The sequence below is a fragment of the Chamaea fasciata genome, unplaced genomic scaffold (assembly GCF_029207755.1).
Source record: "Chamaea fasciata isolate MVZ Bird 193981 ecotype frontalis unplaced genomic scaffold, bChaFas1.0.hap1 SCAF_5, whole genome shotgun sequence".
Taxonomy (NCBI): domain Eukaryota; kingdom Metazoa; phylum Chordata; class Aves; order Passeriformes; family Sylviidae; genus Chamaea; species Chamaea fasciata.
Genome location: NW_027094090.1, coordinates 30149123 through 30171704, shown reverse-complemented (window position 1 = coordinate 30171704; position 22582 = coordinate 30149123). Strand labels below are relative to the sequence as shown.

The window sequence follows — 22582 nt, the reverse complement described above, 5'->3', positions numbered from 1 at the left end:
GGACCTCTGTACTCATGCCCAGAGGATAGACAGAATTTGGTAGCTACTGCTCAGCAGAGCTGCAGCTGTGTGTCCCAGAGACCAAGTGCTCAGAGGCTGCCCTGGTTTAATGAGTTCATTTCGCTATTCTGCTCTCCCACCCTTGCTTAACATCACACAACCAGTTTGGGGTCTCCACTGGGAGTCTATTGAAAAATAATATTTCCTTTCTCATTTAAAATGGGAGCCCTGTGATTTGGTTTTTTACTAAAAAAAAAAAACCCTGTTTTTTTAGTACAGGTATGACAGCAGAGTCAGAACAAGGGTGAGAGGCCACTGATAAATGAAAATCAGAGAGAAGAAAGGGACTGCTTAAACACACATTGTAAGGCATGGGTTAAATCCTGGAACTAGAGATGCAGCCTGACCATCATGTGGTCAATCGCTCTCTTCCATGCAGTCAAATGCTACATTTGGGGGTCCCTTCCGACTCAGAAATGTGTTGTGTTATATTTCCGTGTGTTGTGATTATATTTCACAAAAACAGGCAACTTTAACAGCTAATCATACTTTACCAAACTACACAGCTGAGATTAACACATTAATAGCCACTCTGAACTCAAAAGTAGCCTTGGAGGAAACCAAACCCCGTGTCTGTCTTTGAAGGTTACGCTCTTTGGCAACCATCATTTCCTTGGTGAATACCTTTTATTCATGCAGCACAGCTGGATGGACTAACTGCACGTCCCAAGTGTTGAATTACGATTTTCAGTGTCTCGGGCCCTTGGGAATTCTCTGAGAATTTGATCAGTGAAATGAAAGACAAAATAAATCCTTAAGTGTGAATAAATTTATGAGGGGTAATTGGAAAGGCAGCTACTTGCAATACTCAGAAGCGGGTGCCCTCCTGGGAAGACTTTTTCTTTCCCTTAGAAACAAAATTTCTGCATCTTATACTACAACAATGGACAGTAGCTTCAGATGTAGTCTGGGATACAAGAGCTTGGATTCTGTCCATTCTACAGCATGAAGCAAGAGTCTCAAAATGTAAAGTCACAAGTAAAATACTTGCATTACTATCTTTTGATGAAGGCCTTCAGAATTGCAAATACAAGTGCTCAAGCTGTAGAAATTGTTTAAGCTGAGAACAGCTATGGGAATGTATCAGGGCAAAACTATCAGACTCATCTAGGTCTTCTCCCTGCTTACAGCCACTGCTGTGAGACAGAAGGTCAGAATACACGGATCTCCGGCATGAAAGCAGCCTTATCAACTCATAGGCTCCCATTCACCACATCTTAGTACCAATGGAGTCAAGTGCCAAAACTCCAGCAGGGCCAACCTACCCAAAGATGTAAAGGAAAGCTTTGGACATGTCAGCGCCTAATTTATATTCCCCCAGGTATTACTTTGTACCACAGCAGTTAAGACATCCTTCCCATTTCTCATCTGAAAGCACAGATGATTCCACTAGTCCAGCTGGTTTTAGCTTTGAACCACCCTGATGTCCAAGGATTATGCCTCTGCTGCTATACAAAAATAAGACATGCACCTCCTCCAAAGGATTTTGCAGGGAATATCTTCAAGATTAGACTGGTGAACAGCTGCTTTGAAATAAAATGATTTCTGTGCAAAACAGGGAGGTGCTTTCAGGACTTTGGAACAGCATCCAATTTTAACTTTCTGCATGCATGTTTGAACTGCAAAATGAGACATCTTTGCCACATTACGTGATTTGTAAGCAAATAAAGAAGAATACATGCAAGGAAGTAGAAATGGACTAAGCTATTCCGGACAAAGAATGTTTATGCCCACACCAAGCTTCGTCCCACATCTCAAGGAAAACATGATTAACAGTACCGCGCTGATCTTAATCAGATTTATTAAGACAAATGTAGAAAATCCAGCGTGCATGTTGTGTGTGGGTAACTAAAAAAAGAAGAAGAAAAAGGCCAGATAAAAATGCCCAGAGGGAGTGAGCTAATGACTATCTTCCCATTACCTCATGGGATCATTAGGTCGACATGATCTCTCCGCGGCCAGCACCGGAGCCACTTTCCCGCCGGGACGGAGGCCAGCGGCCTTTCCCTTCCCCTCGCGTCCCCTCGCACAGGTGCACCCCGCGGCGGGAGACGCGACCCGCCGCCATGTCGGGGCGGGCACGGCGGGACAGCCACCTCGGCTCCCGCCCTGCCCCCTCGCCGGGGGGCTGCTGGGCAAGGCGGCATTGTTGGCCGCGTCCATCACTCCTCTTTCCCGGCTGACATAATGAATACGCTTGGACACACCTTCCAGCCCGGCGGAGAGGCGCCGCGTCTCCACGGACAGCCTCGCCGAGCTCTCCGCTCCGCTCCCCAGAGCCCTCGGGGAGACGCCCCGCCAGCCCGCCCGGCCCCATAGCCCGGCGCCCCGTCCCAGCCCAGTGAGGGGCCGCGGCGGCCGGGCCGGGCTGGGCAGGGCAGGGCAGGGCGAGGAGGGTGGAAGCCCTCGCTATGCTGCCCAGCGCCCTTTACTGGGATCTGGTGGGCTCCTCGGCTCTCCTCAACCTGCCGGCGGCTCCGGGCTTCGGCAACCTGGGCAAAAGTTTCCTCATCGAGAACTTGCTGCGGGCCGGGGCGCCGAGCCCTGCTCAGCTCCGTCCCCTCCCCGCCAACCCCGTGCCCCTCAAGCTGTGCCCCGCGGCGGAACAAATCAACCCCTCAGGGGGTCCCTTCCCGGCAAGATGGGCTTTCCAAGTGCTTAACCCCTCTGCGGCGGACGGCGGCCGCCCGCCAGCGCGGGCCGCGGCGGCGGAGAGAGGCGGCGTCTTCCCGCCGGCAGCCACAGGTGAGCGGCGGCCCCCTCCCGCGTCCCGCCACCGGGGAGACGGGGCCGAGGGGCTTTCCGAGGGCTCGGCCCCGCGCTTCGCACGGCGGAGACGGCGGCAGGGGAGACGAGGCCGCTCCGAGGAGCCCGCAGAGCCGAGCCCCGCTGGGTGCCGTGCCCCCGGAGCTCCGGCCGAGGGTCTCGCCCTGCCGCTGGCAACGAGACGCCGAGGGGCGGGCGCGGGCCGCCGGGCGGCGGCTTCCGAGTGCGGCCGGCCGGCGCACCTGTGGGTGCAGAGAGCGCGGCAGAGCCCTGTGATGGCCGCGTCGGGTGCTCTTAAACGTCCCTAATCGCAGTTCTTTCAGGTTTTGACGTCCCGCAGCCTCAAGGGGTGGTAAAAGCGTCGCCGACAACAGGCGCTCCGGGAAAGTCTGAAATTCCAGGTTCTGGGAGGAAGGCGAGCCCTTCCGTCCTCCTAAGTAGCGACAGCTCGGGAGGCAGCAGCCCCTTTCTCCATGCGCCCTACCTTGCGGGACAGCAAGGCGTGGAGGATCTGGCTGCTCCTGCCAAAAGGCGAATTAAGCCATGTAGAAAAGGCAGTTTTCTGGAAGTTTTGACAAAACCAGCGACGGGGCGGGGGGGAATAAAAAAGTTTTAAAGCGGTGTAAAGGCGCGTCATCAGCCGTTCGGCCCGGTGTCACACTGGGAGCCAGCGTCCTGTCGGGCGGTGGGGACCGGCTCGTGGCCGCCGGGGGCCCGCAGGAACCCGTGCCATGGAATTGGAAACAAACAGGTTTACAGAACCCATTCTGTTTCTTGAATGTGTCGATTTTCAAATAAATACATTTTGCCTGGGCATGAGCAACGTATTTTGAGAAATGTGTGTTTCTGTTAGTCATGGAACTGATTGAAGTTGTAGTCAATTCATCAAATACGGTATTAGACTCGCTATCTATACTGTATTTTGCTTTTCTGTTAGAATGCATAAATTTATTCCAATGTTATGAGGTATTTTAAGAATTTTTATTTACGGTCACACAGTTTTAAGTGTGTTTTAAATAAAAATCAGGCAAGCAGAATTGTATTTATTGAATTAAGTCTTTGAGATGTGAAACCAAAAGCTGTGTTTTGAAAACAGAAGTAATTGTTTTCTTTTCAAACACCATTTTATTTCAGTTAAATCCTGCAAACTGTTCCTCAAAATCCAAAGCAGTGTTTTATCCTTTACCAGAATGTACTTAAACGGTAGGCAGGAGAGAATCAATGTGTACATTAACGTTTCTGAATGTTCCTGATCTCTCAGGTAAGTGTTGTCTTAAGCATATCAGTTACTTAAACATGTTTGTTTTAGCTAACTGTAGGCTAGGCCAGGGAGCAGGACAAGTATAATCTTCCTACAATTCGGTGGGTATTATCCCTGCCTGCCCTTTGCCCTTATCCTGAAAAAAAAGTTCTAGAGAAAATACTGTATTTATTTGTGAAAAGAGAGCAGATGCTCCAGCACTTTTATTTGCTGGAGGTATTTTGTTGGGTTTTATTTGTTGTTGTTAGTGTATTTGTCTGGGTTTTTGTTTGTTTTAAAAAGCCATAGGTAAATTACTACAGAAGTTACTGAATGTCAATTTTTGCAAATGCTTGCTTCCAGGGTTGTTTCTTCTTTTGATCAACCCATAGTAGTAGTTGTGATTTTAGTGTGGTAGGTCTGCCTAGTGATTTGGAGTCCAGTTCTATGGTGCTTCTGATTCCGCAGTTCCCACAGATCTTGGCAAAAGCACCAGGCTCTTAGATTTGAACAGGGAGAAATACTAGTGTTTCCTCATTCATTATGCGCCCAGAACAAAATTCTCCTGTGACTGTACACTTGTGACAATGACTTTTATATTCTAACAGGGATCTGTTGATTCTGATCTGACTTCTATGTCTTAAAGTGATGAGGATGCTTAGTTGTCTCAACATTCATAAATTTGAATTAGACTGGAACTGTCTTGCTGAGCCAGTTTGTGGTTTCTAAGAAGTCTCTTGCCTCTAGTGTAGGCGTATACTGAGGAAACTGTTCAGACCAGACACTGCATTTGTGAGCAGGGCTGGGGTGGTCAGGCTGTGTGTTTCTTGTTTATACAGTGATACAGCAAAGCAGCATTTTGGGAGAACAAAAAATTTTAGCCTTCAGGGCTAAAGTGAAGATATTTTAACTAAGGAATTTGTGCAAGGTAGGGTTTTTTTAATTTACTGGTTTGGGTTTTTTTTAAAAAAGAATAAACTCCTATTTGGAACCCCCAAATCATATGGCATTTTGGAAAATCTTTTTCGAAATCTTTAATAAGACTACTGAAAATGTTGCAGTCAGGTTTTTTTTTCAAAAATTCTTTCTTAACTAGCAAGTGCTTTATAGATCATTCAGGGACTAAAAGCCCCCTAATAAACTAGCTTGCCATAAGCCAAGTTTTCTTTTATTTCTAATTAAAAAAAAAAAAAAAAAAAGAGAATTGAAAAAGTACCAGACTTTTTGGAAACAATAATCTGTATTACTCATGTAGTCCCAAATTCTGGTGAGGTCATCAAAAGTTCTCGTAAAGAAGGAAGTGTAAAATCACACCAGGGACTGAATTGAATAAGCTGAACCTTTTTCTATGTATCCACAGTACCTGCAAAGGAAAGACATGAAGAAAGCACTCCATTTTAGGGTACTTTTTAACACTCCATAAAAGTGCTAAAGAATATAAATCCTCTATTCTTTCTGTAAATTGGAAAACACTTATCCATGGTGGCAAAGGAGACCAGGTGGGATGGCATTCTTGATCTGGGCTATCCGGTCATGGTAATTTTTCTTTCTGTAACTCCTCAGCAACTTCCTGAGTTGTACCAGCAAGTTTCCTTCCCATAATTTACAGGTTTCATAGTATTAGACGGACAATTTCAAGTGCTTATCTGCAAGCGTATTTTATGCATATCTCCTACAAAATTATTGTGAATAAAAAACTGAACAAGTAATCAGAAAGTGTCACAACCTAAATATTACCTTATCTAATGAGCATGGTACAAATAAATGTATATGTTGTCTGCAAAAATGTAAATAATTACTTTCCATCATCACATACATTTTAAAAAAATCAAATAATCATCATAGATGTTTGAAATTAGCTTGGTTTAATTTAAGAACATGAACAAAGAGCATGTTATGTAAAACTTAGGAAGGGAAAGCAGAAAGAGCATTATTGTTATGTGATAAACTCATGAGCCTTCCACAGTGGTATGCCAGTTTGTACTGGCTTGGGAGCTTGGGATTCTTACAGCCTTTCTTGCACTTTGCTTGAAGCCCCTTTGCTCCGTGCTATCCTCACTGTGAGGTTGCCAGAGCTAGACTAGTGCCGGCTACTCCCCGACCCAGCCACTAGTCTGACAGACTGTTCTCAGTGAGGAATATGAGCATTGGTTGGGCACTGCTCCTTCCTTTGGCTACTCTTGCAGTGCTGTCTCTTGGAAGAGGATCCTGAGTTTGGTCCTTGGCAAGATTAGATACTGTCAGGAGATCTCAGAGGTGCACTAGGAAGACAAGTGGTGGAGTTTGTAGAAAAGAAATTGACTGAGGGGCAACCATGGGATCAGTCATGCCTACCGTTAGTGAATTAACTTCTATAAAATGTATTTTGTACAGCAGAAAGAGCTGGTCTTCTGAAATCTTGTAGTATATTGCTCATGATTTTAGAAAACACATGACTGTGGTGAGGATTATTTTCATGAGGCAAACTCAAGTGCAGATTTCAGGTTTTACTGTACTGTGTCTTTTTTTTTTTCTTTTTTTTTTTTCTCTTAAGAAATCTTCCTAAATTTTAGAAGGCAAGTTCTCTGCTTCCATTGCCCTCTGAATATGTTTTGCATTCTTTTATAAAGCAGCTCTGCAAAATAACTGATGTTTTACGTGATACTTTTGTGGTCAGTCATGACCCCATAGCAGAAAGGGGAGGTATTTTTTTCAAGATGAACACTACTGCAGGTATATAAAGCAGTAGGAGGCTGTTTCAAATGTCATATATGTAGACCCTGATATTTATAAAATTATACATCTAAATATTTTCAGTAATCTGGACTGTGTTTCTTTGAGGTGAGTTATCACTTTGGAGAAGTGGTCTTTGCTTTGTGCTGAAAAGCTTACGAAATTTTTTCATGAGAGGCTGCTTTTGTCTGCAGTTCTAGCACATAATTCTCTTGAGGTATTCTGAATGTGTGTTGAAAATGTTACCTCCTTGTGACTATGTGAATGTCTCAAATTGCAACTTGAAAAAGTGTTTCCTTGTACAAATGTAAAAATACTAAAACCCTCATGTTAAAAAAAAAGAAAAGAAGAAAAAAGAATTCATGATGTGTTATTTTTTATTCTAACACTGTTTATGTTGTCTTGAGACTTTTGTCTGCTTGGAACTAGCAATACTGCAACATGAAAAACTGCTCCAGGTAAAAAAATTCGGCTAATCACTGCATTCCACAGGAATAAATGGTGCATTTTGGCCTATTATAAGATTTTTATTTAGGGCTGCAACAATGAAAAAACACTGAAATGTCCTCTTGCAGCAGCTGACCCTAATTTTGCCGTGCTTGAGGAAATAGTTTCTAAACACACTGTAATACATTGAAAATCAAAGAAAACAACTGATGACTTTTTAGCTGAATTTTTACATATTTTAGAGTCTTTGTGGCTGTACAGATTATAGTATTCTTTTGATGCTACCTATGAAGGAGAAGAAGAATGTCATTGTAATTCAGCTGAGTAATAAAAAGTAGATGTCTTGTCTAATCTGTAGTCAATACAGAGAGATGCCTCCAGAGGATGAGATACCTTCTGTATCTGATTTAAGGTGATGAATTGTTATGTAGAGCTACTTATCTCTTCTCATTGGCTGTACAGGAGGCCCAGACAAAGAACAAGATACTGAACTTTTAGAGAACTGACAGTGATGCCCATTTTGATAAGTACTGGTAATCATAAAGTGCTGAGGCATGCTAAAACATGGGCATCCTGAGGAAGGACAAAGCCAGAAAACCAGCTGGTAAATCCACAGGTAGATTCCCATCTTCTCAATAGCAAGGCTGTGTACGAGGCAAGGAGAGGGTAGAAGCCACTTTTACTCTGGACACCAGGGTACCCATGGAGTCTTTGGCAAACATTGTGGAGTTTGGTTGTTGCTTTGGGTTGTAGAGGTGAGATCTGACCGTGTAATTGTCACCAGCCTCAGGCTGGTGTATTTCCTCAGGCAGTGAAAACCATGTACAACGAATTGCAACATAATAATTAGGCATGTGAATGATGCCTCAGAAAACTGACAGTGATTAATGTGGTTTCAGATAATTCGCAGTGTGATGCTGTTGGCCATTACATTGCTGTAGATGTAAGTGATGATTATGCTATTAGCACATTTCAAGCCATTTTTTGAGGGCTGCTCTGCCAATTTTTGAAAGGCCCACCACGACCCAACATAAAAATGCAAGCCCACTTCTTGCATCCACGTTTTATGTAGGATTTTAAAAAAATTATATTTAGAACTTAAAAGCCCTTTCTGTGAATGTTTGGCAGTTTTTAAGAACTGATCTTTGAATGCTACTCTGCTTTGCCCGTTTGGCTTGACTTCCTTTGAGCATTTATGTGGTTGTGTTTTACAGGAATAAATAGGAAGCAAATGGTAACTTTAGGAGTGCAGGAAAGCCAGTTCTGAGGGCTCCTGCACCACAGGCTCTTGCAGTAAGTTTTTCCAGTTCCTTGTGATGGCAGTTGCTTTTGGGTGGGATATGGCAGTGGCTGCTGCTTTGTTCTCACAGCTGAAGGCTCCTCTTCAGGTGCTTGTAATGCTTTGGGGTTGCACAACTGCTGCTGGAACATTGTACTCTAAAGACAGTAATTGCTAGGGAAAGAGCCATGACTTGTCACAATGTCCAGGGCTTGTGGTTCAGGAGCAGAAATGCAGCTCAGCTGGATCACTAAGCTGGCAGAGCTGCTGCTGGACTCTTCTCAGGGAACTCTTCATGACATGAAACTTCCCTGCAGCTTTGCAAAAACCTGCTTTAAACATTGCCAAGAATGAACATAGGTAGGAAATTGCAGTTGTGCCCATGTTATGGGCACAAACTATCCAAGGTTCTCAGATGAAATGTGGTAATTTTACTGATAATATATTTAAGCTTTCTGGCAGAAACCAGGGCTGGAACCTAGGCATCACGGTGGAAAGCAGTTCATATGGACTTAGCAATATTGGTGAATTTAAGTATTTATGCAGATTGAGGTCTCTCTGCTCCTGTTCTTAGTTTTGTTAGCTGGCTCTAGGCAGTATTCTGAAAAAAAATTTTTGGAGGTGTTCCAGCTCTCTTCACAGGTTGATACTACATTTTTATCAGTTATCTTTAAAACCCCTCAACAGACTAGCAGCATATGCAGTGAAGGAGCCTGCATATAATACCAGTAGTTTACTATCAGTTTTGCTTTCCCTCAATAGCCATTTTTCTTTCACACCTTCTCACTTTCCCCATGGCTGATAGCCTACACTCTTTACTGAGTTATTTCACAACAGTAGAATTAGGAAGGGTAAACAGTGTCCTTAATAATAAGCCCTTTTCAAAATTGTATAACTGAACTGGACTGTATTTAGGAACCCTACTCAAAAAGGATGGATAGTTGGAAGGAAAGCTTCTGATCCCATTGTCAGTATGACTTTTTATAATGGAAGGGCTTTTGAATTTAGAATATTTTCAGAACGGGTGGTGTATTTTAAAATACCAGTATCTGAACTGTTTTCTGAGTTTTATCACTAGATAAGCTTGAGGTCCGTTTATATGTGTAGTATTCCTTTATTGTCTGTAAAATGATTTCTATTCACAAAGGTTAATGTGATGAACATTTTTACTAAAATTTTGCATACAGCACCAGTGCCAAAGGAATTTGTTTTGTGAGAAAAAGCCCCCTAGGTGTTGGTATATATGCTTTTGTATATATGATCCAATACATTTTTGTTTAAGGCATGTAGTACAGTTTTTGGATTGCCAAAAGGCACTCCTGTCATACTTCGATACTTTTCATGCATGTGTGATGCTAAACCTATAAAGACTGACTTTTGCGAAACACTCACTTCCTCTCGGTTTTTATGAAATGAAGATGTAAAGCAGAAAAATACTCAAGTGTCCTGAATACAAATTATTAGGACTTGACCCCTGCTTTAAGTTCCTATACATTTTTGGGAGCAACAACTGCCTTCTGGTTACTGTGTACCTCATTCTGGCCAAAATTGGCAGAATTAATATTCTGACATCTCAGTAATTTTCAGCCTTATGTGAACAGCAGAGAGTGTTTGCTTTAGGTCCCTTGATCAACGGATACTGATAGAGTTGCTGTGGTATATGTGAAAAAAAAATAGGTAGTGCTTCCTCTATATTGTTCTCAAAACTGATAGGTATTATGTCATTTCTACAGGTACAGTTTCAGTATAATTCTGAAATACATGTGTGTCAAATATATGATTTTTCTCTGGACAATTTTAATTCTGTTAATGAGTTTCATGGAGGCAGTGGAAGCCATTTAATGCGATGAACTGTGTTGTTTTTATCAAAGATAAAATATATACTTGGATATGTTATGTTAAAGCATTAATTTTTTCTCTATGTAGAACTCCCTAGACATAGTTGAGTATCCCTGTATTATGTTGGGGTTTTTTTGTTTGTTTTTGTTGTTGTTGTTTGGTTTTTTAGTGATGTAACTCTGCGAAACTGCTGCACATTGGTTTGAGTGCAACCGCTTCAGTAGATGTAGGGATGTAGTTTCATGTACTTAATGTAGAATTCACCTGTACATCAGTATAACTGCAGCACATTAAAAAAGGTTGTGAACTGGACATACATTTTGGCTTACAGGCACAGAGAGACATCATGGCATTGTTTATTCCCCAGGATCTAGACTAAGTCTTCAGAAGTGAGTTCAGGAATCTCTTCGTTCAGAGTTACATGAGGATATCACCTGCATCTTATTTCTTAAGCAAATATTCTGCTTCTAAGAGATATGTGCCCTTCAGGCAGAAAAAGCAGCAGTTGGTTGAAAGAATTAAGTACTATGCCCAGGAAAGCCAGACTCATGATTTCCATCAACTTGAGCAGAATTAGGTTCAAGATCTCTTCTGTTTGCATTGTGGTACTGTGCTAGTGTACCAAATCATTGTCAGCAACTTCCATGGAAATATATGGTTTGTTTGGAGTTGGCTTAAGTGAAGAGTTCATTGAAGTTTTTACTCTGATCCATCTTCAGACCTTTATGCATGCAGCTTACTTGTTGAGAGATGCAGTGAATGGAGGAAACTGTCCTTTCCTATTCCTGTTGTTAGTTGCAGGAGCATGCTGTCTGAATCAATAGCTTGTTCCATTCTGATTTATCCAGGTGTCTTCTGCTTTTATCACATACCATTATGAATCCCACATTATCAAAACAGAACCAGGAACTGGACACAGTAAGGAAACCACAAGAGGGAATATGGATGTCAGGACAACGTGTCTGACAAAAATTGCATGACATGAATAAGGTGCTGGAGCAATGATTGGAGGGAATAAGACATTATGGCAGCCAAGGAATATCCAAGACATTTAAAAAGAAAGCAAAGGGTTGGAGTGTGGCATCTTCTGTATTCTACGTCATATTTTCAGAAGTGGAGAGTTTTACCTGACTGTAAGGGATCTTTGATAAAAGCACAAGGAATGTGCCTCCTAAGGAAGTGAGGAAAAGCTCCTTCCTGGAAGTCTGGGAATTGCAGAGGATAAAACATACTGCCAATGACGAGCTCGTGTGTCCAGGAGGTTGGCTGATATTTATCTTTTGGACGTCCTGTGCTTCTTGAGTTAGTCAAATCCTCTCTAGCTTACACACTTCACCAGTTGCATCAAAACCCTTTGGATACATGGGACAGATGGTACTTGGCTGCACGTTCTTGGCTATTTTAAGTTTCTGAGGTTGTGGTTCCACATTTGATGGTCTCATGTGGAAAAGAAGCTTTAGAATACTATTGCCTGGTGTAAATCATTCTTTTTTGTAAATGTTCTGCAAGTATATGCCTCAAAAGCAAGCAATTAATTTGTATTTCATTAGAAACAGCAACATTTCAATAGAAAGCTGTACCAGCAAAATTCTTATCAATGAGCAATTGCAAGTTAATACTTCAAAATTTAATGTTTAGAGTTAGACTTTTACAGCAATAGTTTTTTTGCTCTGGGATAACAGAAAATTCAAGGGTCATAAAATTTTGAGGTCCTAATACGTACTCAGCAACCTAATTTTGAGTGATCTTTATATTTAATTCCAGCTGAAAAACTTTTAAAAATTAGAAGCATGGCTTAGATACATTTATCTATTTACCTTTCTTTCTGATCGTTGATTTTTAATTTTTGATTGTTAATTTTTTTACCTAAGTGTGCAGTTACTTTTTTTTTTTTTTTAACTTAATGGGGTTTTTTTCTGGAGATTTGGGTAACTGCAGTACAGGCTCTAGAGCCACTTAATTTCTGCCTAAACCAAAACCAGAAAGTGACATAGATGTTTTCATGCTGATCACATTTTACCGGTATACAGTTTTAGCAAGCATGAGTTCTAGCAAGTATCTTGTATCTTTTTTGAAAACAAAAAAAATATTCCAGGTTTCATAGTTGACTACTATAAGCAGAAATTGATAGGTAAGTAAGACTAATGGAAAAGCCCATGTGCCTTATAGAAAAAAATTAAGGGATGAATAGATGATGAAGACCTTTCCATGATTTGGAAGCACTTTTTAGATATGAGAGACTTCAATAAAAAAAAATTTCATAAAATATTTACCAAGTATTACCTAATTCTGTGACTTGATTTTGCAGATTTTTTTGTTGTATCATGCAGAGCCTCCAGCAAGTGGTTTATTTAAATTCAGAGCACTTTTCTAGGAAGACTAAGTTGACAGTCAGAATAACAGAATCAGGCTCTGTAGTGTGTGCCTGTAAAGCTCAGCTGTTTCATGTCATGGCATTTTATGAATTTTATTTATAAAGGTTTCTTGTTGATGACATTATTGGTTTGAGTGCTATTAACAGCATTGGAGTACCAACTGATTTTTTTTTCCAAGATGACATGCTTACTAGAGTTATTTTAAATAATTTTCAGGTTCATTATACTCATTATTTCAACAACATATTATTGAAACAATGTGTTCTATGCAAATATTTAGGAAAAACCCCATAATTACAGCAATTACAGAAGGAAGTTTCTAGTCTCCAGAGCTTCATTCTTATAAATATAGGGGGAGGTTTTGCATAATATTGCTAAGCTGCACATGTAAAATAACCTTGCTAAATTAAAGAGCAATTACTTGGTTTATCATTGTTTGCCTTAAAAATATCACCATCTTGAAAAAAGGAGAAAGAACTTGTGGGGCAGGACTTTACACATTGACTTTTTTGGAGCACTGTTGTTATGAATATCACCTAAGCTCAATGGATAATCAATTAGATCTGTGCTTTCTTTGCAGCTCTTTCCAAACACTTTTTTCTCCGAGCCCCGCCATTCTACTCAGCATGCTGCGGTGGGTCCTGTCAGCACCCTGCATCCCCCACTGCTTTTCCAAGTAAGTTTTTATGCTTCATCAGTAATGCTTGAGTTATTCTGTAAACCAAAGCAGCAGGATTTAATGTGTTCTGGAAAACTAATTGGTGATGCAATGGCAGCAGCTAATTCCTTAGTAAAATCACAGCAATCCTATTCAGAGGCTTTCCAAAGATTTATCAAACTTAAGTACACTGAGCAATTGTGAGAGGTTTCTAATGGCATTGAGACACCCAGACAGAGCTAACATAGGAAAGTGCCTTGTTTTCAGTTTGCTAGAAACAATTCTTTAAAATCAGTAACTCTTTTAAAAATCAGTGTCAATAAACATTTGCAAATAAGAAAAGAGCTGAAGGATGGCAAAATGCCTGCTGCATTTTAATGTTTGTTAGGGGTAAATTATGAATCAGGAAGCCTTAACATTATTTAAATACAACAATTGTTCTTTTTGTAGCAGTCAAATGTGTGCACATGTTTAATTTGTTTCTCTTTTTTAATCATAATGTAAAAAATTGAAGAAGTATGTTGAAGAGAATTTCGACTAGTGTACACTATCCATTCAGGATTAAGAACTGGAACACACTTCCATTCCATTCAAAACTAAATTTAACCTTGATTGGGAAGATTTCATGCCATAGTTTAAGAATGGATAATCATGATTTTGTGCTTATGGCTCAGGAATGCAAACAGAAGGAGCATTTCCTTTTTCTTCAAAACAAAAAAAAAAAAAAGAGCACAAGTTGCTTGTCAAATCCAGATGAAAGCTGGAGCTTATACATGCTCTGGCATATACTTTTTTATCACAGTTGCATTCAGACCATTCCTGACTAAAGTGCATGCTTTTTATGAATGTTTCAGAAGGGCAGTTGCTAAGTTGAATGATTCTTGACAAGTGAGGCAGCAAATGCTGGCAGTTTAATGAGCTGCAAGTTTCTGAGCACCTCTTTAGGGGGCTGACACTTTCCCACAGAGCGTTTTACATGGCCTCGGCTCTCCCACAATGGCTGACAGCACCATGACCAATCACCACTTTCACTTTACTCATCCACACGCGACCTCACCACAATTTTTCACTGTGCAGATGAACTTTAGGAACCATTTCACATTGAAAAGGCCTGGGCAAGGGTCAGTTGCCCTTTTGTATGGCCATAAAGCAATACTCTATGTGCCAGTCTTTTCTCCTGTCTCACATTCCAAGAGATTTTCTGGACACCATTTAAAGCACTTGACTGAAAAATAAAGCAGTGAATGAAACTGACTTTTATAGACTCATTCTAGCTCATCTTCCCATATAACCCTGTCTACCTGAAAAGGGATTTAGTGGATGAGCTGAGTGTATACAGGGACTTGCTGAATACATAGGCCCATTATCAACTGTGGGGATTGTTTATTAACCAGGACTGATACACTACTATTTTGGAAGTGACCTATTAATTGTCCATTTAACTAGAATGTATTGAATTCTAATGAAAAAATGGAAACCATGACTAAAGCTTTTACTTGCTCCTTCAAGGTGGTCTCTGCCATGAAGGCAAATGAAGATTGTTCCACAGATTAAGAGGACATTTATCACTATATATTAGGATACAAAGGCAGATTTAACAAAAAATCAAACCAGCAACATAGGAAATACTTGGTCACATTTATGTGAGCAGAACACTGAACTTTCTGCTGCATGTTCAGAGTGATGAGCTGCAAACTGACATTTAATTTTGCTGGAATTGTTGAAATGTATAAATGACTGCCTGTGTGGCTGCACTAAAAAATCCTGTAATCCACAAACTGAAATTATTTTTTGTGTAACAGTTGGAGTGCATTTTAGAATATGGCTAATTTTTAAAGAAATTCTCTAGGCTACTCAGTTGGTGGTAGGTTTCAGATTTTTTGACCCATAGGCTGTTTCTTAAGGCTTCTGAGCATTCTGCTCATAATTGAATTTTGTTTAGTTAATCTTTTAAAATCCATCACATATTGTGCAATAGAATTTAAAGATGTCTCACTATTAAATTAGTCTAATATAGGTGTTAAACTGGATCCTATATACTGCCTGTACAGGAATTAATTGGTGCCTTGAGGCTCCAACAGGAGGTTGTTTCCTTGCTGATTGACTGTTAACAACCAGCCAGGCAAGACAAATTTTAAGGGGTCACATAATTTGGCGTCCTCTGTCCTTGGCTGACAACTCCATTGTGGAACGGAGGCCAGCAGGCAAGGACCAGCCCTGTTACGCCTCTTCCCTTGCTGGTGTCTCTCATCCCACAGTGGAGATGAGAGAAGGTACCAGTTCTGCTACTGCCAGAATTACCTTCCAGTAAACCTGAGAATGGCTGACTGTTCAGCAAAAACTACTCAGCTGCTACGTGGAAAAAGATACCTAAATTCACTAAGTTTGAGCAAGAGCGAGAGAAAACATGCCTGAGGAAGGAAGGCTCCCAGCTTGCCCCCAGTTTTGTGGGTGTGATTGGAGCATGCAGTGGGGGTTGGGAAGGGGCTCTGCAGTCCCCACAGAGATATCAACTTGCCCTTTGTGGAAACCTCCATTGTGGTATTTTGACTTTTGTTCTGCAGATTATTTATTTTGGTTTGGATGAAATCTGACTGTGTATCACAGTGTAATAAATATCAGGACATTAACCAGTAGGTTATGATTTTTGTATCTGGTCTTAGATATAATTCTAAAAATTGAAATACATCTGTATAAATTAAGAATTATATTTACTGTAACATTATAAATCATAATAATTATTTTTTCCACACACTCTTATGAGGGACAAATATAAAGATCTTGATTTCTTGACGTGAAAAGTTCAAGAAAAGAATTGACAGAATGCAATGGCCTATAAATCATTTACGTTTCACAGAGGTAGTCTTATTTTAGGAAGTAATCATTGTACACTTGCTCAGCTTCTGGTTCTCTACTGGTCAGAGCTGGAAGCAGGATGCAGGGGTACTGTATGTAATACCGAACCAGTAACACATGGCTGCAAAAGCATTTAGTCAACTTTGCAAGACATACAGATAAACACTTCAGTTTCTCATCATTATACTACAGTATCCTCAGTATATGTATGTTTGTTTTCCTGTGGGTGTTTAAAGATATATATACCCATGTGTATATATGTATAATATACAGAAGTTGAAATGTGGTTTAGCCCCAAGGAACAGTTTGTGGAAGCTGCATCTGGATTTCATTAGTATTTTCAAGAGCACTATATCAATTGAAAAAATATATTTAATTTCCCCCCACCCCATTACAGCTGACTAGAATAGATAGACATTTTCACAAAAAAATGTTCAGTATTTTAGAGAACCTGCTTTTCAGGGGGAATTTGCCTTTGGCTTCAGTAGGAAAATGATCAGATCCTTTGTAGGATTTGAGCAGCCCACACACCTTTGCAGCTGCTGTAACTGTAAGCTGGGAGGGCAGTCTAGGCCCATGGATGTGAGACGGTGGACAGCAGGAGGGCAGCTTGCATCTGAATTGCCCATCATACAGCAAGATTGTAGGTGTCAGTGGCCATACAGCCGTGGCACAGGTTTCTGAGCCAAAGTGCCAGTGTTTCCTGGCCTGCTTGCGTCTCCCTAATTATCTCATGCTGTGCTTGATGATGGGCCCAATTCAACTGGTCCCTGCTCCTGCTTTCTGTATGAGTATTTGAGGAAACTGGGAGCAGTGGAAGCATATGAAGCCTTACCTCATGCTTCTCATACACCATCTCTTTCTAGGGGAGAGGGAGCATGGGAAAGCACTATGGCTTTGGGCTTTATAGGGTGTGTGGAACACGAGAGATTTATCTTGGGGTTTCTGTGCTCTTTGTGTGAACACTTCTGCTTCTTCACTGCAGCTCTGTCCCCCAGCTTTGAGGGTGTTTGCCAGGGTAGGGCTCCCTCTAGGTGTGCATTGAGGGGATGTGATTGGATTCACTGAAAACTGCCCTCTCAGGACTTGCTGTGAGATGTCAAAGGATTAGAAACCAGGCTGAAAAGGGTAAGTCCAAGTACTCTCCAAATCCTCTAATAAAGAAATTGCTGCAGTTTCCAGAATAACTAAGTGAAGGACCAGGGATTTTCTGAGAAATAGTTCACTCTGAAAGCGTTTCATTAGTAAAAAGAAAAAAAAAATAGAGGAAAGCCTACTTAGTTTCTTTGAATCAGTATTACAGACCACTTTTATCTAATTTTATGTTGCACACAAGGAATAAATAAACTCATAAGAAAACTTGAAACTTGTTGCAGTTTACTCAGTGGCAATGACAAGCAAAGAAAAGTCGAGTTCCTCCCTGACTGTATTTGAATTTTGCAGTAGCATGGGCTCTGTCCTACTACTCCTCTATGAATTCATCTAATTTACTTTGTACCCTGTCAGGGGGAGACTCTTGCCTACTGACAACACCTCTATATCCAAGTGAGGATTTAATCCTTAATGAACATGACTGAAGCATTACAACACATGTACAACACCAACAAATCAAAAGTGGGACAAGAGTCTACAAGCATTATAATGAACAACACTTAATGTTTCTCTTATATGTGCTAGATGCTATGGGAAACTCTCATCTATTTCCACTAGGGGAGGAAAGTGTGCTGCCTCTTCTGACCCAGGAGTCTAACTCCAAATCCCGGAGAGGCATATTAAGAAGAGCTGTCTTTTCTGAAGACCAGAGGAAAGCTTTGGAGAAAATGTTCCAGAAGCAGAAGTATATTAGTAAAACAGACAGGAAGAAACTGGCCCTTAACCTGGGTCTAAAGGAGTCTCAGGTAAGGAATGTCCTTTGGGGGTAAAATCTTTAAAATGGCTTTGAAGGAGTAAAATTGAACAGTGCAGGGGCAGCCCTGAGGTCTTTTACCTGCAAAGACCTCAGTAGATCAATGGCAGTTTAAACCAGGGAATACTTGAACAGTTTCCTGGTTTATTTCCTGGATGCATACTTTCAAAAAGTGATAACTCCATTTTCACACAAAGAAACATGACCTCTGCGTTTCATTTCCAACTCCCTTTTTTTCTGCTGTCTGACAGAGCCCCCTTGGAAGCTTTGGGGTAGGGAACTATGCTCCATCACACTACTCTAAAGGCAGTGGAAAAAACATGAAAGCATAGATCATTCCTTCATTCCATTGAGCGCCCTTTGCACTCACAGATGAACAACTAGGGACAAGGCAGTCAACAGCACTTCCTCTGGAACTGTTCTGCCCCAAGAGACAGGCAACCATTGCTATGGAAAGACACTTGACTGCACAAAGAAAGAGATTTCCAGAGCTGAGAGATACCATAGGAAGAAAAGCTTTGCAAGGTGACCTTCTAAAACACTCCCACTTTACTTACCAATTCCATTTCATGGGATTTTTTGCATGAGCCTGAGTTGGTCTACAGCACGATTTTAGAGTTTAGCCGAGGCTCTAACGCCTCCAGTGAGCAGTTCTGACTGAACAGCTACATTAATAGTGGTGCTGAGCAGCAGTAGCCCAATCTGGAATCTTGGGGGCCTCATCTATCTGCAGATAAAAACAAAGGAAAAGTGCCTGGCTTGGAGAGCACAAAATCTGAAAGAAACTGGGAAAAAAAATCAAGTTTGTGAGGGCACATAACAGCATAAAATGAACTTGGTAGTTGCTGACAGATGGGATTTTGAAGGGGCTGGAGTAGATGTAGCCCTCTAGATTGCAGCTGAAATACTGAGAGGTGACATGCAATTTTGTTTCTTTCCATGCAGTAGGATTGAAAGTGCTTAAGATACGAGTGCAGAAGCTATCTGGGGGACAGAAAAGCCTGGGGATGGTGATGAGAGCTCTCACCATCTTTGTCTTGGAGATTATCCGAACTTGAAAAGGCTCTCAACAATTTGATCTAACTTTGCAGTTGGCTCCAGTTTGCACGGGAGGTTTGATCTGGTGGTCTGTGGTGGTTCCTTGCAACCTGATGACTCTGACACCTTTGCAAGTACTGCAACAGTAAACAAAAACAAGCAGAGTGTGGTGTTTCTCAGTGTAATGTACAGAACTGTAATTTCTGCAGGAAAACTATTTCAATGGAAATGTGCAATTGGACTCAGCAGTGTGCTGCCTAAAAATATTCCCAAAATGTAGTCAAATTCCCAATATTACAGTCATTTCCTCACTACTATTTTCTGTGCTCTTGTTATTCAAGGGAGCTTGGGGTTGTAAAAAATAATGTAGTGATACATAGATAACATCTACTATTACAAGAATATAATTCCATGGTAGTGACAGACCAGATGATATTTGTCTCTTTTTTTATTCTCCTCATGAAAGGGAGAGAAGTTGCTGTTAAGGTTACTTCTTCAATTTTCTGGCCAGTTGTGCTGGAGAATGGTACCTGTCATATAAGACGATGATTCTCAGACTTTTGAAACCATAGTCCCTTTGTCTTCATATCAAGTATCTGAATACTAGATCTAAATGCAACTGTTTAAGGGAAAAGAGAACACAATCTGAATAATTTGATTGATCACCCACACCTTTCTTCTCTTCATGTAAAACCAGTTGTATATTCTCTCAAGCTTTCCCCAGCATTTCATAAATGCTTTTGAATGCTTGTATTTAAGAGTTGCATCTCATAGTTTTTGAAAAGTTGATTTTATCTCAAAATCACATGGGTTCTAGACAACTCCTGGAAAACTGTAGTCAGGCAGACCAAATATCTTTAAATCCTCAATCCCATGTCCTATGTCACAACACGCTTTTTGAAGCTGTATGGCCAAGCTGATTTTAGCTATGTTTTTGAAAGGGACAGTTATGCTTCTTACATGCCTCTATTTAATAGAGGCCTTCACACGACCAGTAATATCACTTAGTTTTCTTAATGATGGTACTGATTTTCTCTGGGAGTTCGCTTCTGTCTATAAGGATGTCGCTGTAGGAAACTCTTCTATCCCTAGCTATTGGGCTGTCCATTTTCCAGTCCAAGCTAAGGAATCACCTGTTGTAGGTGGTGAAAGTCAAGGAGAATATTTGTTCCAGGTGTAGTAAATAGTGATGGGAAAATCCTCAGATAATGTCAGTCAGCTGGCTTCACTGGATCTCTGCTGTAACAACAAATAGGGAAGGAATGTGAAACTAAGAGGATGGAAAGAAAAAAAAACTACAAACAGTTGTTAGGATAAAGTTGTTTAAAGAAAAGAACGATAATAAACTCTCATTAACTTGCAAACAGGTGAAAATTTGGTTTCAGAATCGAAGGATGAAATGGCGAAACTCCAAAGAAAAAGAAGCGCTTTCTAACAGGTGCCTCCAAGAAGAAGGTCTTCAGGAGAACTACCTCTCACAATCCACCATGAATTTTACCTCCCCATGCCCATCTGTGTGGGAGATGTCTGAAGAGCGGGCGAGTCCAAGGTGGAGGGAGCATTCTCCAGGAAATTCTGAAAGACTGACTAGAACACAACCACCTCCAAGAGCAAATTCATTGCAGAGCCCACTCTATTTGTATCCTGACCAAGACACTGCAAACAAGGCATCATCAAGTGTAAGGGAGTAGGGGCAGTTTGTAAATGGAGTGGGAGAGCGCAGGCTTCAAATGAGCAGTCTTTTAAGATTAACAATATTTGAACATTGTAAAGCTAACTAGTTTATGCTTCAAAAATATGCTTAAGTCTAACACCATTAAAATTACAAACAACTAATGACTTAAGAAGTATTCTTCAATATTCAGTCTTTTCTTGTGTCTTTTCCAGTCTTGTACTGACCTTAAAAGTAAAATAGGAACTGATGGTAAGTAAAATGAAGTGAAAAGCATGAAGTCGAATTTGTGCTCTGATTTATACATCTTCACTCTATGTGATGCTCGTTAAAAATACACTAAGAGAGAATCACTTTTTTCTCTCATTGTAGACAGACCAAATAATTTCTTCTGTGCATGAGATAAGAAGAACTCTGTTTCTCTCCAGAAACAGAGTGGTTTTGGGTTCTTTTAGAAATTCATTAAATAACACAATAGATTCATATGGACAAATATAAGCATTTTTGGTGTGTTTTCTCCATCTGTCCTCACCTGTGTCAGTATTCAATTAGCTTTAAATAGTATGGTCACAGGTCAACTGATAACCTCGGTAAAGTATGCAATATTAAAAGGCAACCAGCCTACTCTATAAAATATTCCATGTGTAAGTAACTCTGATGAGAGTGTGCACTGGAAAGTGCAATTCACAGACTTCTGTCTTTTTTTGCCCATGCATGAATCTACTAGCATTCTTAACTCTGACTTGCAGTGTCTTTTTTTTTTTTTTTTTTGGCTGTTCGTAGAATCTTTCATAGTTCAAAACTGTAATGACAGTGTGCAGAATTGTAGCCAATATGTACTAAGCAACAAACCCATAACTGGAAAAATTGCTACTACAGCCAGTTCAGAAAATTACTTATGGAGATGACATACCATAGTAACATTATTCCTGACTTACTGCTGTTTAAACTGGTGTCAGTAAGGACACATTAGCATATATCTGTATCAAAGACAAGACAGTATTCTGTGTAATACAGAATAGCCTCGAATATTATTAAAGCTACTTAAAATTATTTGCTTGCTTAATCCAATTTAAGGAGATCAGTCTATGAATTTAGGTCTATCTTTCTTCATTTTATTTGCAAATCTTCATAGCTTAAAATGGGAGCGTAACATGCATTTTCTTTTTCATACATTTATGGATTCCTTTGTTGAGAAGAGAGACTAAAGATATTTTATGTTAAAGGCAGAACTTTTGGGAGAACATTATGGTTTTATAGGGACTATTTTTTTCTGGCATTCATACATTTTATAGGCGAAAGATTATGATAAGCTAGTCTGGGTTTTCTTACCATACATGCCTTGAATGTTTCTGGTTATTCTTGCCTTGAGCTCCACATCTTTTTAACTGTATTGTACATCTTTCAAAAAGCCATGCAATTGTTGTGGAGTAAATTGTTATTTAATGTTTTACCTTTTGGTAGATGATATACTATTCCCTTTGTTACATTTTATTATCTGGGAGGTGAATTTTAGATGCATTTGCAGCTAAAAAACGTGAGCTTGCAATGATGGTGCTTGTATCATAACATTTATGCATGGTCAGGTGAGCTTTGTATCTTGCCTTGTGCATGCCCTGCCTTCTCAGTGGCCAAACATGCAATCCTAGTCTTGCATTATGTGGCATTCCTTGCATGTGATTTCCTCTGCTTGATTTGAAGAAAAAAAAATTGCGGAAAAATTAAGAAGTTACC

The 22582-nt window shown here is 40.5% G+C and overlaps 1 protein-coding gene across 1 annotated transcript; it reads left to right on the top strand.

Annotated features, from left to right (window-relative positions):
- Window positions 1-2214: 2214 nt before the first annotated feature.
- Window positions 2215-21337, top strand: DBX2 (developing brain homeobox 2). Its single transcript, XM_066184571.1, has 4 exons — window positions 2215-2805; window positions 13299-13394; window positions 17943-18130; window positions 20544-21337. The coding sequence occupies exons 1-4, from the start codon at window positions 2472-2474 to the stop codon at window positions 20865-20867; spliced, it is 942 nt and encodes a 313-aa protein (XP_066040668.1). The 5' UTR covers window positions 2215-2471; the 3' UTR covers window positions 20868-21337.
- The last annotated feature ends 1245 nt before the right edge of the window (window positions 21338-22582 follow it).

Excerpts from the sequence above, each read along its gene's own strand:
- DBX2 (XM_066184571.1), top strand. The coding sequence starts at position 2,472 with ATGCTGCCCAGCGCCCTTTACTGGGATCTGGTGGGCTCCTCGGCTCTC. Across the intron at positions 2,806-13,298 it reads CTTCCCGCCGGCAGCCACAG|CTCTTTCCAAACACTTTTTT; the intron begins GTGAGCGGCGGC and ends CTTTCTTTGCAG. Across the intron at positions 13,395-17,942 it reads ATCCCCCACTGCTTTTCCAA|GGGAGGAAAGTGTGCTGCCT; the intron begins GTAAGTTTTTAT and ends TATTTCCACTAG.